Genomic DNA, 17,463 nt, shown 5'->3' with positions numbered 1-17,463 from the left:
GGGCGGGACTATTTTCTTGCTTGACCAATGGTAGTGCTGGAAAGCTGAATATAACTCGCATGATTTCATTAATACTAGTATTGCCGAATTACTCACTTTGAGCTTTAAATTGAAGCCCCACTTTGTCAATTCCAGAATGTGTGCACGAGGATCATTTTAATACATAAAAACCCTCTGGATTTTTACATATTAGTGCAGTAACTTAATAGCAAGGCCAAACTGATTTCTTTGATTACGTTTGGCGCTTAGCTCTCAGGCACAGATTCATCTTAGATGTTTTGGATTACTTCTTAAATGGCATTTGTCTACAGTGATGAAATGGGCAAAGCAAAATGAGAGTGAGGCGTTTTCCGCCTGCTACGCTTTGAGAAATGGGCTTATGTTTGTAGGTCAGCCTGCCTTTGCTCCTGTAATGAAAAAAGCGTTTACCTGTAAGTTCCAGCTGTGGAGCAAGGCTGTGCTTGCATTCTATCTCAGTGTCATCTTCATGGGTCTCTGACAGTGGTGAGAGGGAGAAAAAGAGAAAAGTATGGATGTGAAGAGGCTGAATTCCCCAGTGGGCTTTTATACTGAGAGCCTCTTCACAGCCAGTCTAATTATAATGCTCAGAGTCATTGTGTCATTGTGCCCCCTTCTGCCCATTTTCAGGGGAAAGTAGCAATGAGCCAGAAGCCAGTGTTTTCATGTTTTTAAAGGACAGCTGATCATGTTTTATACATATAAATTTTATGTGTGATAGTGATTTTTTTTTTTTTTTTTATGTTAGGAACGAAGTGTCAGAGAAACTGGTGGGCTCTTTTGAGTTGGGCCAGTACACAGCCTCCCAGCAATCATCCAGAATACCCTAGCAACCACCCAAAACCACTTAGCAACCACAACACGCCCTCAACACTCTAAAATTAAGGTGGCAACTTTTTTGTGGCATAGAAAATGTAAAATTTAATATCATGTAATTTATTCTAAAGAGATTTAGTGTATCACTTTCTGCTTTTCATTTTACTTAGATGTTATTGTCTCTTCATTTCAGATCGTAATGAAATCAGATCTTTTGTGACATTCAGAATTGAATCTTTTCAAATCCATGAAACTTTGTTTACTCCAGAAGAAATGAACTGATTTTGTTTCCCATATCTCAGTGGAAGTTAATGCTAGACTAAAGGTTGGTTACTCTGGGATAATATTTCAAGATCAGTTTGTCAGAACTCATCGATTTATTTTCAACAATTTGTTGTCCTTCTGGACGCCTTAAGAATATTTTTATTGGTTGCTATGGGAACACCATCCTTGATAGTATCTTGTGTAGCCATGGACACTGAATGAATCTAAATGTTGATTCAGAGCGTGTCCGTGTCTTGATATCATGGAAAAAAGGCTTGTTGATAAAGTCAAAGTTTTTCCTCAGCAGTGGCAGTGAAGTGTAGGTGCTGTATATCATCTGGATATTGATTCATGATAGATTTTCTGTTTTTTTTTTATTTTCTGTTGTCTGCATAAACTTCCAAGATGGATGTGCTTCTCTCCAGCAGGGTCTGTCTATTCTGAGACTTTTTTGCTTCTCTCTTGAGCCTCTACTTTTTGATAAGCTGCAGAAATTGTCACCAAGATCAACCCTGTCTGATGATTAATGCTGACACATTGTCTGTCCCATTGTGCTGCTGGAGGATTGTAGATACAGACTCACTCGCTCTCTAGAATGCAAAACTCTTATCAAAAGAGGTGTAGTAAAGAGCCACAAGATAGAACGCCGTGACTTTTGTAACCCTGGAAAGTACAGTGTGCATTGATTTCTATTCTTTCCTTCCAGAAACTGTCAGAGTGACCTTGGTAGAAATGTTAAACTGTTAGCCTGTCTGAATTAGCCTTTACATCACACGACATCACAATATTTTTAGGCATCTGTAACATCCTTGAACATCTGTTATAATGAATAAGTTTGAAGCCCTAAATACAAAGTATTTTCATTGACTTTCATGTATTTTTTTTTTATTGGATAGTACACAAATTATTGAACTTGTATAATATTCTGGACTTACTCTGTGTTTACAGTGCTGTATAATTGTATGTTTTTGTTAATTTATTACAAAATAGGAAGTTTCAATGATTTTTAGTGCATTTAAAATTACTTCATTTAAAAAGTCAGTATTGTTTTAAATAAATTTATAGTTTTATTCAGCAATGATGTATAAAAAAACTTACAGTAAAGACTTTTACAGAAGATTCATATTTCGAATAATTCTTTTGAATTTTCTATTCATAACCTATTCAAAAAAGATGTATCATGGTTTCCACAAAAAATATTAAGCAGCTGTTGACATTAGATAGATAAATAAATTATTCTTGAGCACCAAATCAGCATATTAGAATGATTTCTGAACAGTGATGTGACATTGTTCTTCAATTTTAAACACTTCATTTCATAACAGACATAACTGAAAGTATTGACAACTTGTGAGTCAGATGTTGTTCCAGAAGCTGCTCTGATGTATTCAGTGAATTCATTGAGTGAAGGATTGGTCAGACTGGTTTAAACCAGTAACAACTGAGTTCGAGAGTCATTTTGAATTGTTTATTAAAAGAATCGACTCCTAAAAGTCATTTCCTTTGAAAACTAGATCAAACGGATCATGCTGTACATTGGGAGGAATCCTATTTTAGATTTTTGTGGTTGTATAAATTGTATAAAAAAAACAAGTTTCTATGAAAATTGATTTTACTGCAGCAATTTATGTACAAATGGATTGATGAAACCACCCTGCATATTTTTGAGTTTTTGAGGAGTTGTGCCCCAGCTGAGCAGCTGACATTGAGATTAACGGAAATGTCAACGAGTGGCCTTCACCAGATGTGTTTCCCATGCTCAGTGCAAAAACGAATTGTTTATGAAATTCATTATTGACTTGAAGATCAAATTTTAGTGATTAGTTGATGCAGCATTATTTTCAGTCTCACCCACATGCATGATCAAGTCTGCTGTGTAAGTATTGTTGTCTGGGGACAAGATAAAAATAAAGAGCTGCCTATGATGGAGGGTGTCATTATGATGGATCACCCTACCTCTCAGGGTGGCTCAATAATCAACTCTTAATCTTACATGTTAAGATAGAAAGAATGAATGAATGTGTCAGATTTAGTAGTGTAATAAAGGAAGTCTTTGCCCCCCGCTTGTGTACATTCATGTAGCTGTCACGAGTGACCCAGGATTTGATTTGTAGATTGCTGGCAATGTATCCCACTGAATCTCCTGATCCCAGGAGGGATACTAAAATCCTAATCTAGCCTCAACAGCGTGTGAATGTCATTCTGTTGAAAGGTGCCATTTCTCAAAGGCGACTAACGCAGGATATTGTGAATGCTGTTGCAATGAGCGAAATGAGCCTGACATTTTAACGGTGCGCTGTAGATCAAATGAGTGGCTTCTGCTCTGTTAGTTGTGCATTATTTTCACCACCTCACAGCAGAGGAATCACGTCCTTGCTGTCTGTGAAGCGTATAATAGATAATAGCAATTATGAACCCTTAATTTTTGTAGCAGAATAAGCATGTTTTTAGGGATATAATGGGATCTGTAGATAAGTTGCCTGCCATATTATTTGTAAAGAGTGTATTGTTGTCCCAAGGTTTTATTCAGTCAAGCTGTAAACCGTAATGAACGTTGGCTACTTGAATCACCTTTTTGTCTGAGGAACAATACTTTGTTCAAAAGATAAAATGTTTCCTACAGGATTTTGTTTGTGTAGCAGATTTCACGAGTCAGACATCTGCAGTTCACTGAGTAATTGGAAACAATTCATTAAAGAAGTTAGTCCTCTGGCCAATTCATTCTATGATTAACACTAGTGTTTCCCAGAAAAATCCTGAGAAAAATGTATCATGGCTTCCATGACTGTTGATGATGATAAGGGATGATTCTGACTCTTATTACAGTGATTTTGGAGGATCATGTGACACCAAAGACTTGAAGTGGCTGCTGAAAATACAGACCTCACAGTAATGAATTGCATTTTAAAATATAATAAAATAGAAAACAGCTATACTAAACTCACTGTAATAATACATAATTACTGTTTTACTGCATTTTTGATCAAATAAATACAACCACGATGATCTTGAGATTTCTTTCAAAAACATAAAAAAATCTTACCGACCCCAACCTTTTGAACAGTAGTGTACAATATATCAATCTTCCCACAATCATGGAAAAAAACATTATGAAATGTTGCTTTATTTTTCTTTCTAGGCCTAAAAGTCATAAAATCTTTCTGGTTTTGCTCTGAAATGTTTTGTTGGATATTATTGCTATAGATCTAATAAAAGTTGCTCACAAGCTGTAGTTATGTCCAATTTTTTTCAGTAAATATAAAAAAAAAAAATTGATTTGCAAACGTGTCTAATAATCCCTTAGTGAACAATGTTTAAAAAATAATAAGTGTCTGGAAAGGTGTATCTGTGCAACTGTATATCTTTTTAACTGCATGTTGTCATAACAAACTGCTTCATTTTGTGAAGTCGGAGAGGTTACTCTGGTTGCATCTAGTCAATTCAGTTGTTTTAGTGAAGGATTCATAGTTTGTTCGTTTGAACAATTTATTAGAAGAATATGTTCATAAATCATACTACTTGTGCTGCTGTGCTTATGTTGCATAACTCAAATGATGTAGGATTCTTATTCTTGCTTGTTGCTTTTTTGGTTCATTGATGGTTCAGTACAGGAATCACTGCCATATTTTATTCAACTTTGTATGATATAGATTTTTTTCTCCGTTCTCCTTGTAAAACATTCAGGGTTGGCTCTGAAACCATTCTGAAAGCACAGTTAGATTTCTCATCTGATTGTTTGAACTTTGCTGTGACCTTGTAGGTTCAGCTTAGAAAGGGATTCAAGACGAGCTCAATGCTCAATGCATTGTTTGACTTTGAGCACGTCTCAACTTTGTTCTGTTTTCAAGACTGATGTAAAGTTTTTGCCATGCCTGTTATGCACATCTTGAGCAAATTGAGTTCTTTCTTCAGTATTTAGTGCACACGATTATTTTCATGTAAACATTGTAGAATTAAACACCAGCCAAATTTTGTATGGTCAGAACCTGAAAAGGAAAGTTGAATCACAAAAGTTGTTTTAGGCAGGGTATAGTGAAATGGTTTTATATTTTGCTTAAATCTTTCATTCATACGTCTCTTACAGACAGCAGTGTCTGTATCTTCTTTGACCCCAATGTGTAAAACTAGATGAAATTTCACTCAGCACCTGCTGAGAGACAAGAAATGGGGTCCAGGTGGCTGAAAGAAACTCAATTAAAATGAGACTAACAGGAAGGCATTACTGCAGAGAGGGGGTGAAAATGGAAAAGAGCGGTAAACGTGCCATCACCTGGTTAGTATTAACACGTAGGTGCACGTGGTGGCCTTGACAGCTTGTATATTAGCGCTTTATTTATTATTTTTTTAAATTTATTTATATTTTTTATGCTGTGCTGAGTGTTAAATTATATAGAATGAGGATTGGCCCTTTACTGTAAAATAAAGATCATTAAGTAAGTGCGGGGGATTCTATCTACACCCTGACATTTCAGCTTTTGCTTGTTTACTGCTAATAATTTCTCTCCTTGCTCTTATCCATGCATGTTTTCATGAATTAATTTTATATTCTTCATGGCTGCATGATATATTGAATAGTTATATAGTTTTTTTTTTTAATTAATCAACATTGTGAATGTCACAATGATTGAGCTTCCTAAAGTCAGTATGTGACCGAAGGATTGGGAGTAGGTCTGCAAGATTAATTGAATCTGATTGTCATGCACATCTTGTCAGTAAAGCCGGTTCTGTGATTAGTAGTAAATTTCCATCACCTGCTTTGAGATGGAGCAGCATTTACCACAAAGAGCCGTAGTTCTCTGACAAGCTACACAAAAAAATATTATTTGCAGACGATATTATTGCGCGATTATGAAATCGAAGAAATCGTTTGCGATTTAATGACAGCTGTTTGCGTAGCTTCTCAGTGAACTACGGCTCTGTGTAGTAAATGCTGCTCCATCTGAAAGCACGTGAAAATACCACATTTAATAACATGTTTTTACTCCAAACTCACTTCATAACATCAGCCGAGTGTTTGAAATAAGTCCCTCTGTGAGATGATGTGGCTTCTTACATAGAATAAGGTACTCAACATATTTCATGGTATTCTAAGCAGTGATAAAGGCCTATGTCCATTAGCATTGCATTAGTTATACTTTATTATAATGAAAATTCTAGGGCTGGACCAGAATATTCGATTAGTTGAATATTCGTTTGGTAGGATGACATTCGATTTTCAATTTTGAGAATCGAATATTCTTTTTTTTTTTGACCACCTGGCATCCCCTGCAAAACTGTTCTCATTCGCGCTTGAATATGAATCGCCCATGAGTGAAAGTCATGAATGTCATGATTCAGTTCACCTGGAAGAGAAGACAAAATTGCAGAAGACCTCAGCTGTGTGGGAGTACTTTAAATTGAGTGAGGACACGACAAAGGCAGTGTGCCAAATATGCAATTTGAAAGTGGCGTACCACAACAGCACATCAAGTTTGAAAAATCACCTGAGTTCTGTAAGAAGGATGCCTGTAGTATATTGTTGGTGTAAAAAAAAAAAAAAATCCGAGCTGCTTTTATCCACCATGTTTACACATGATGAAAATGTGCCCTTAATTTGCTTGGAAAATACTTGCGAAAAATAAATATTTTATTTTATTTAAACTGTTCGTTAATTAAAATGTGTAATGCTGTTATTGAAAGTACGCTACAGTGTTCTTTATTTATTACAGTTCGTTGAACTTCGTTTTTCTTTTAGTTAAATAGCCCACCCTTACGATGTCAGTAATTACTGTGTTGCTAATTTCTGATTTGGGAGTGATTGTTTGTTAGAAAAATGTTAGGCTACCTTATTAAAAGTATTGCTCTTAACAGACCTGTGTGTTTTGTATCAGTAGCTCAGTGTCCATTCTCGAAGCATATAAGCTCTGTCCGTGTGAGGTGTGCCGCTTCTGGCTTGCGCTCTTCTGTAGTTTATTAAAAGTTTATTAATGTGTCACGTGTCCATATTGCACCAAAATGTGACACTGCACTCTCTTGGGCCTGCAGCAAGTCAATTGGATGAACGGTTGTTTATTACAAGTTGTTTATTCAAGTTCACGTAAACTCTTCTCTCTGCTGCAGCTGTCTGTCATCCTCCATTCAGCATTCAAGCTGCGTGTCGCGTACGTTTTCAACAGTCAAGTCGATGAAACTCTCTTCAAGAGCACACAGTAATTGAAATTTAAAACCGTTAAAAGGCTCAATAAACTATCACACAGATTTAATAAACTATGCATCAGTATCTCTTTCCTTTTGTGCTTTGAACTTTTCTATGTGACTCCGTGCTGCTTTAAGCACATCATTCTGCGCACTGGCTGCACATAAGCGCTTTGTGCTGCTCTGTATTGGAGCTTTTCGTATTATAATACTTTTGATACTTTTGCCCAATGAAAAATTATTTATACCATTTCTTGTTCTGTCCTATGATAGGACCGAAAAGGAAAGGCTATTAATAATCTAATATATTGAATGAATATATGAATGTAGCACAGTAATGGAGGCAGCACCATTTGATAGTTATTTGAACGTAACTATCTATCTTGTTATTTGAACATAAATGTGTGTTGGTAGTGTGTACACAACCAGCCTATAATGATAAAAATTTTAGTTTTTGACCAGTGTTATTTTTTTAATCTCTATAAAGAATATCCCCTTTTTCAAATCAAGCCATTCTCAGCCTCTTGTCGGTGAGTCTGTCTGTCGCACCCACGGTAGTTGATTGACACTAGCGTTTTACCTTAGACCCACCCTGTGTGAGCTGTAACAGTCCGAGCGCCATTGTTTCAATGCCGGAGCAGGGACATATACAAGAATGGCTTCTAAGCGATTGAGGTGTTTTGATGTTAGATGTAATAATGAACATAGCAGTCGTCATTTACTCCCAACATTTGAGCCGCTGAAGACACAGAGGTTTAACATTACTTTCGTTTTTGAAGGGAATGCACCCTCCAATCTATCTAAATGCATCTATGTTTGCGCGAATCATTTGTGATCCGTGCAGCTTCACCTACAAATGAAGTGAGTATAAGGGTTTTTTATGAATCTTTGCAAATTTGTCACTTTCACTTTCAAATCGCCTTTCCTAAGTTTTGCAGCTAAAGTAAATAGGTCGGCTTGTCACCCCACAGAAGAGAGGGGCGGGGTGAGGAAAGTGAAAGTGATGTGACATGTGGCCAAGTATGGTTACCCATACTCGGAATTTGTGCTCTGCATTTAATCCATCCTAAGTGCACACACACAGCAGTGAACACACACACACCGAGAACACACACCCGGAGCAGTGGGCAGCCAATGCTGCGGCGCCCGGGGAGCAGTTGGGGGTTCGGTGCCTTGCTCAAGGGCACCTCAGTCGTGGCATTGAAGGTGGAAGAGAGCGCTGTACATTCACTCCCCCCACCTACAATTCCTGCCAGACCTGAGACTCGAACTTGCGTAACCTTTGTGTTACGAGGCCAACTCTTTAACCATTAGGCCACAACTGCCCCCTAATGAGGAGAGCTCATTAGCGTTTAAAAGGAAATGCAACACATGGGTTGCTGTAAAAAAAAAAAAAAAAGCTAATTTTAACAAGGTAAAAAGGGTTGTTTTTTACACTACTATTGAGAAATTTTAACCAAAGTACGTTATTGACTTTTCATTTAAGACCCTAAAGAATCATATCAACAATCGGGCATCCGATAACCCCTTTAATGGTTTATTTATAATTTACTGATATTTACATGTATTTGATACATATATATTCATATTGTATTTGATCTAATTTATTTTACTCTGAATTTTGCATCTTGGTTTAAACATGTTGCTGCTTTTGTGACAACAGTGGCTGGTCTGAATTGCAGTTTGCCAAAACAGGCCAAAATGGGTCATAGAATCCAGTTTTTTTCTTTTATGTCTGTAAGCAGGAAGACGCATAAAAATCGAATTTTCTTATTATCTAAACTTTGGCTAGTGAACAAACAAGATGCAAAATAGCTAGAAGGACTGTTCAGCTGTAGTGATATTGATGGTGTAAAAATTTCAGCATGTTGCTTTGAAGGATGTTAGGCTTGAATTTGGCATTGTGTTTTAATTAAGGCCCAATGGCAACTTAGTGTACTTTTTAACAATATTGTGTATATCCCTATGAACTTGTATACTGTACATGAGTAGGAATGAAAAATGAGAACACGCTGCTCTTCGTGCTGTCCCTGCGGAGACTCTTGTTTACTTGTGTAAGAGTGTTTGCTCACAGTTGTTTGTACCAACACCCTCATCCATACATCTCTAAGCAGGCTAATGCCTCTCTGAATAACGGAAGAGCTCTGCATGCATCACAAAGTTAACTCCTGAGAAGCTATAGAGAAAGCCATTTACTAGAGAACTCTATTCTATCCAGATTCAAAGGCTTTGCTGTTCCCTTTCCGACTTTCACACGGTTGATATGCGCTTGGCTCATTTAAAAGTTCCAATCTTGCATTTCATTTGTTGAAATGTTAATGGCATTTGAGCTCGTTCTTTGCAAGGGAATACGCCAATAAAAAAAGGGTGAAGTTATTGATGTTTGGAGAGGACGGACCGCATGATTTCTATTTAAATGGGGTCTTGGGTTGAATTTAATTAATAGAAGTATCCTTGGGTGTCCTGGAAGGGTGGAAAAATAATTACTCTGTATTGATATTTCTTCCCATAATGATCTCTATCTTTCCTCTCCTCTTTACAGTATGAATTTAAAGTGAAGAATATCAAAAAGAAGAAAGTCAACATCATCGTGTCTGTGGATGGGGTGAAAGTAGCGCTACGGAAAAAGAAAAAGGTAAACTAAAAGTTTCTAGTTTAAAACTTGTTAGGATACATTTAATTTGTTAAATGGGAGATAATATTTTGTCATGTATGCATGTATTTATTATTATTATTATTTTTTATTGTTAGATTTATTTATTAATTAATTAATTCATTCATTCATTCATTTTATTTAGTTATTATTTATTCTTCTCACACACTCATACAAATGTTACCATTTAACAGCACAAAGATGCTACAAAATTCAGTTATTACAGACAAATAATTTTGCTGTATGAAGTATATTGTTTGCGATACTTGTAACTGAATGTTACGTGGCATTTTATGCAATAAAATTAATTTTATGCAATGAAATCCTTTTTTTAAATGCACAAAAAGTATGCACATAAAATGCACCAGGAACTTGTAATTATCTATCTATAACCTTTTTCATTATCTATAATTGGCTTTTTATGAATGAAAATACTGTGCCATAAATTGTTTTATTGGGCTGTAGTAGAAATGTATTAATTTTAAGTGTTAACTTCCAAAATGAACATATTACATAACATATCTAGAGGCAAGTTGATTCGGTGTCAGTTTGCCATGGTTGGTCTGCTTAGATTCTACCTTGTTTTTTAGTAACAATAACTGCAGGTCATAATTTAGATAGGGATGTTGGTAGCAATCTAGTATAAGCTTCAAGTAAAGACTGAGGGTTCTATCTATTTTTCTCACAGTCCTGCTTTGCGGTGTTCACCCTTTGGCAAGACACTTTGCCTTAAGGTGGTTTCTGGGATGATTTTGTCCTTTAGCAAGATGCTTAGCTCAAAGTTAATGGGTACAGTCAGTCCCTGCAATTTCTGCATCTTAAGTTGCCTCGTGCTGTTCATTTAAACATAACTTATTGATTTACACAGGTGCTTTATCTCTTGGTTTAATTTGGTGCTGTAACTTAAATGAGAAAATTGATAGACCAGGCTTCTGCCTCGGATATATTATCATATATTAAAGCCTGGCTTGTGGTGAACTGAAATGATCACTTTCATTTCCTGCAGAAAAAAGAATGGACCTGGGATGAAAGCAAGATGATGGTGATGCAAGACCCAATATACAGGTGAGGAGCTTCATAAAATATCTCTTTTATTTTAACTGCATTCAGCACTTGACCAATGTAGCTGTCAGTCCTGAAAGTAAGTGAGTAATGCTGTGTCAGCTCTCAATGGGAGGCTTTCGGTGGGAAGGGAGAATAAAATGATCATGTCATATTTGCCCCTAAACTGTGTACCTAAATATATCACCTTCACACTCACAATAGCAGCGTTCACAGTCAGTGTTTAAGACTGACCACTATTTTAGTAGCAGGTGCGAGTCGCAGATTGCCTGTAAAACAGCCTGTTATGATCAAATTATATCTGAATGGATGGGTAACTGAAGTCAGTCTCCTTCTCTAACTTGAAAGTAATGACCATAATAATAGAAGTGATGGGTATTTTGGTTCTTTCAGTGTTTAGGTGTTTTTTATTTACGTACAGATTCATGTCAGACAGAGATGTTGCACTACATCTTAGTTTTCCCCCCCTGTATTTTGCACCATTATTGTACAGTATCAAGTTGTGAATATTTAAATAGTCATCTGTAATTCCTAATTTATTTTAGAATATATATCTAAAATATATATTTGTAAAAAGAACATCTCAAATTAATTTTCTTCTTTAGCAAACCCCCAAAACAAGGCAGAAAACCATATTTTGCTACCGTTTCAATTTAAACATGGACATGTGGAATTCCTTAATCTTAAAATATATCTTTAAAATATCTGTGTCTAAAATATCTATTAGTAAAATAAAGATCTCAACTTGTGAGCTTTACATAACAAAATTTATGTTTTGTTTTTCCGTCTTGTTTTTGCTGTTTTGCTTGTATTCTCTTCTCCGCCCAAGCAACATTTAGTCTAGCTCTGCAACCACAAAAAAACTCCTATTTTCTTTCATTTCTTAACCAGAAAAAGATGGCAGCCTTAAAGGGATAGATCACCTAGAAGTGAAAAATTGACATTATTTACTCAACCTCATGTCATTCTAAACTCATAAGACTTTGGTTAATCTTCAAAACGCAGTAATTTTTGAAAGTCCAGGTAACCAAAATTTTAAAAAAGTTTATAAAGGCACAGTAAAACACATCTAAATGATTTAAGCGGTTGAGTTTCAAGTCTTGTGAAGAGAGATTATTTTTTTATGATGCATTTATTAGATTAACAGATTTAATTTAAGATTTAATTTACATTTTAAATAATGATGAAAATAAATGGCATCTTTAACTCTGAACATAGACCACAAGAAAACAACCCACGAAGCAAAAAAAACTCTCTCACTCAATTTGATTGTGACCACTGAGTCATTTCAGATACATAAAATGTGCTTTCATAACTGAGATCCATATGAATGTAATTAGTTTAGCACTTCAAGCAGTACAGAAAAACATATTTTGCTGCTGTGTGAATGTAGCCAATGTGATTTCGCTGTTACTGATGTTTTGTTTTCAGGCTGTAATTCTCCATTGAACTTGGACTAGTTTGCAGCAACCTATGTCACCCCGCACAGATGAGTCCTTTTTAAAGTCTGTGATTATCTTCGGTATTTCTCTATAATATGAGACTTGCAGTGACGGGCTCTCAAATGCCACACATGCCTAGCCACTGTTAATGTGCTACATTTCATATAATAATAAAAGTCAAACAAACACCCAAATGACATGCATAGTCAGATCGACATACAGTATGTGACTTCAAATTGTTAAAAGGCTTCAGTTGCTGACCAGAACAATTTAATAAATGAGACTGAGAGATTTAATTGCACTCCATTTCATTTAAGTAATTAGACAGTGGGAGGCTCAATTAACATTGGGATTAGTCTTTTGATTATGCAAATTAGAACATCCGGTGGTTTGCAGATTGGAAAAAAATCAATGAACATTTCACAAACTACTCATTGTATTGAATGCAACCTGGAGTCTCAAGTAGAATCTAAGTGAATTTTGTGGAGGAGATCAGTGTGCATGCTGTTTGCCGACTGTGTCTGTCAAAGCCCGGATAATGAGATGTTGTGGTTAGAGTTTAAATCTTTGGATTCGTCAAAAGAAAGCAATGGTTTGAACCCAGGTGGTGGCTGTCGTCATTGCTACCTTACAGCAATTTCATACACAGTCACTGACTGTGTTCCTCTAAGCCTAGCTGAGGAGAATGCAGGACCCAATTTACCAGTCGCTGACAGGCTTAATGAAAAATGAGAGGACTACCGCGCTATGTCATCAGTATTAATCTTCGCTTGCACTTACGCCCCGGTACTAATCGTCAGGCTGATTCAAAGCTGGTGGGGAACAACAGCATTGTCATAAAAACTACACCCAATGCTAACCACAGGACTGTCTTCTGAGACTTGAAGTGAAAGGATGACAAGGAGCTTGTTATAAAGCTTGAAACGGCTTCAAACATGACTGGTTCACAGCCCATGACCTGATGGCTGAGATACAGTCTTTTTCTTGTATCCACAATACTGCAGCCACCTGGAATACTAGTATTTTATTTAGGATTCAGTTTATCCCTGAGACTCAAGGGCACTCAGTGAAATGCGGTCATGTTGGTGTATCTGTAAAAAAGACATTTAAGTACAGAGTATAGAGAAGCCGATTTATGCTTGATCTTTCATGAGTCTGTTCTTGGGTTGTGAGCAATTTGAGACATTATTTTTTTGAATGAAGTAAAAAAACATTACATTTTGCATTTGTTTGTGGGTTGCTATTTAATATAAGTAATTATTTCCATTGATTATTTCCACCTTTCAATAAATAAAAAATGCAATGAATAAATGCCTTTCAATAAATTAAATAATAAATACTCACATTTTCAAAGTTCAGTTAAAAAAAACATATTCAGATATTGAGATTACAGGTTATTCTTTATTGCTATTTTAAATACTGTAAATCTATATATTATATAAACTGTACACTATTAGTGTGTATATTTGTTTATAAATACTTGGGGTCAGTAAGATTAACATTTTTTTAAATTGATCAAAACTGACAAATAAAAACAAATTGTTATTGATAAGAAATCTGCATTTCAGCATATCATAAATGATTTTTGAATGATCATTTGACAAGCAGTTATTTTAAGTTCTAATAATAATTTACAAGATTACTGTTTTTATTGTATTTTTGATTAAATAAATTCATCTTGGTGAGCAAAACGTAGGAATTGTAGAAGAAAAAAGTAGGCTATTATCAATGCAGAATTTACCACAAAATGCAAGTTCTATTAATGCAGTATGGTTTGTATTTTTTTTATTGTTTTTTTACTTATTTTTTTTATATATATATATAACTTTCTTATGCATTTGGCAGATGAGCAACTTTTATAATGCTCATTCATTCCATGGGAATCAAGCCCATGACTTTATTGCTATCGCCAGTCTCTACTACTTAAGCTACAAGAATGCCTATTCAGCATGCTGGTTTTCTGTCAGACTTTTGTCACAGTTTACATCATTTAGTAAACAACCATATGCAGCAGTCTTATGATTATTAATTTCCTAACTCTTAAAATTTTGCAGTGATTACAATGTAACTTCACTGTAACATCAGTTCACTTTTGTTTTTCATATAGTTGGTGAGCAAACCTAGCCATAAGTAAATTTAAGTCTGCTTAATGAGCAGATGTTAAAAATATTTCTTGAATATTAAGGCATGCATGCAATAATTTTGTTCATCAACACTTCATCTTTCCTGGATCACAGTGTTGGGATCGGTCCAATAAAATTGCCAACATCTACATCAGCACTGCTGCAAAAGCCCCAGAATGCTTCATCTCCCTGGCAACATGTGAGCACAGCATCCCCATTAGAATATGAAAAGCTTTCTCCATCGTCCTTGCTCAAGGGTATGTGTGTGAACACGTGTGCATTTATTTGTGTTTGTTTGTGTGTTGAGGACACACAAACCATTAGTGGTGTTTTATGAATGCATTCCCATTAGTGCCAGAGTATCCACACAAGCAACCGGTATACATGACTCCATGATTAAAACTAACTCGATCATGATGGATACCTCACATACTGGCATCTTCATGTTTATGCAAGGTTTCCATAATTGGCAGGCATGCATGCATCCCAAATGCATCTGTCTCTTACTGCAGATTGCTTGCAGTCTCTCTTATTGTGTAGAAATATGGTTTTAGGAGATGTTTGGCAAGAAAAATATGATTTCCAGATCCTCATATTCCCTTCACCAATCTCATTGGTGAAATACTTCACACAATCCCCACAGGAGGCGGAATATATTACAGTGTACTAGACGAAAAGCACATAATCTCAAGATAATAAATTAGTGGCTGGTTTTTGTACCTACAGGCTCTGATTGATGTGTTTATGAGTCTTACCGCTGAAATTTTCACCTAAATCCATATAATGTGTGTGGCTGATTGACCAGCATATGAATCAGGTCACCCGTCTTAATTATAAATAAGAATCTGGCTGATCAGAACAACAAGGATTACATTCACTGTTTGTATAGCAAACACTGAAGAATGCATGGAGAGCTGAATGCCCAGTGGCAGGTTTTAATATTTCTTGTCAAGGTTTTTGTCTAGTTTGCATTCCTTGGGAGTCTTTGTCATCAGATGGAAATTTCATATCTTGCTCCTTGTACAATTTAACCAACCCTCAATATAATTCAGGTCTCAACACCACAAATGTAAAATAATTTTTTGCCTTTATACTGCCTGTCTAGTTGAAATGTGTGGTTATGTTTGGGAGAGATACTCTTTTAATATAAATGTCACCACATTTGCTCAAAGGTTTATAGTTTGAAAGATTTTTCTAAAATTTTTAAAGGAGTCCTTTGTTGACCAAGGCATCATTTATTTGATTAAAAATACAGTACAACAGTAATAGTGACATTATTGCAATTTGAAATAACCATTAAACTGTTGAAAATAAAATGAACTATTAAAATAACTGTTTATGTTTTAATGCATTTTAAAACTGTTTATTCCTGTAATGGCACAGCTGTCATTCTAATATACTAATTTGGAAACATTTCTTGTTGCTGAAAACAGTTGTGCTGCTTAATATTGTTGTGAAAACCATGATTATTTTATAACTAGTAAAAGAAATTGAATAGTTGTTCATTTATTTGAAATAGAAATATTTTGTAAAATGTCTTTACTGTCACCGAAGATCAATTTTACGTATACTTGCTGAATAAAACTATTAGTTACATCTTTTTATATAAATTATTGTTATTATTAGTAATATTTTTGAAACCGTGGAAAATAGTGTTAATAATATGCAAGTACACGTTTTTCTGAATGACCTAACCACACAAAGTGTGATCATTAAAAAATTCTCTGATTTATGTTGTAGAATTTGGGAATAATCCAGTTTTCCTAGCACATACTTTGACAAACAGCCCTATGGAACAACCCTCATGGTCGTAAAACACACACTCGGCCACAAATCCTGCCTGTATATTCACTCTTTGAGGCCTGCATCGGCCTCATGCTTTAAGGGAGCAGTTTCAGAATATAGACCACCACAGCTTATTCCTCAGATCCTCCCACTGTAGCATCTGCTAAAATAGCCCATGAAAATTCAAAAGAGCTCTTTCTAAATGCCATCTCATGCCTTTATAATACCTATTTTATTAGCTTCTCATTCTCATTCCGGACCATAATTGGGTGGGTGTTGGAGAAAATCTTATCATGTAAGCCATACCTCTACTGCTTGAGTTCCTTTGTTATAAAGCAGAGACTCTTCATTTTATTCCTTTAATGAGTGTTGCTGTGTTGACTGTTGCAGTTTCACCTTATTGTTTGTTTTGTTTAATGTCCCCCACACATTAACCTGATTAAGCAGTATTTCAATGTTTATGCTCTGTTCCAACTTCACCATTTAATAACATCCTTTATGGATCATCTGATGACGAGCGGTCAGACAGACAGTTGTTTACACCTGGTACTGACACGCATGCCAAATGCGATTGCTTGTGATTGGGTTTCGAAGGGAGGGCCCATAGGACAAAATGCATACCAGGTGTAAACAAGGATATCTGACTGTATCAGACCATTTACCCAATAGTTTGTTTAATTTGAGTCACTAGGGAAAGGGTGTGAAGACCAGGTTATGAGTGGTGGCAGTTTGATTTTAGTCTAAATGCATTAAGTAGACAGTCACACACTTCTGTTCTCACATGTTATTTCCTTTTGATCGCACATGGCATTGCTGTCAAATGTTGTTCTAAGCACACCCTGATAAAGGTTATTTTATCCAAATTGTTTCCTGTGCTGTACGACCAGTGAAAGCTTTGATCACACTGAAGTTAGTGAATGCAACTTCAGTTCAAAGAGAGAAAATAGCCTTTGTTGTTCCCCTTTATTTGCATTTTTCAGCTTTGCTGAAATGGCAGCTGGTGCATTTTTAGTTTAATGTTATTATGCGAAACTATTTCTGGTGTTTTCCACTTGTTAATAAGTAAATACCGTTCAAAAGTCTGTCGATGAACAGCTCTGTCTAGATTGATATCCAGTTTCCTGTT

General features: G+C 35.7%; 1 protein-coding gene across 1 annotated transcript in view; it reads left to right on the top strand.

Annotated features, from left to right (window-relative positions):
- Positions 1-17,463, top strand: part of LOC306845225 (carboxyl-terminal PDZ ligand of neuronal nitric oxide synthase protein-like) — a 111,981-nt gene that overhangs the window by 29,493 nt on the left and 65,025 nt on the right. The window contains exons 3-4 of the mRNA XM_079377897.1: positions 9,815-9,907; positions 10,932-10,990. Of these exons, the coding sequence (XP_079234023.1) occupies positions 9,815-9,907; positions 10,932-10,990 (152 nt within the window). The remainder of the gene's footprint in view (positions 1-9,814; positions 9,908-10,931; positions 10,991-17,463) is intronic.

This window comes from Barbus barbus (assembly GCF_936440315.1).
Source record: "Barbus barbus genome assembly, chromosome: 25".
Taxonomy (NCBI): Eukaryota; Metazoa; Chordata; class Actinopteri; order Cypriniformes; family Cyprinidae; genus Barbus; species Barbus barbus.
The sequence above is the reverse complement of the archived record's forward strand: the minus strand, read 5'-3'. Positions and strand labels throughout refer to the sequence as shown.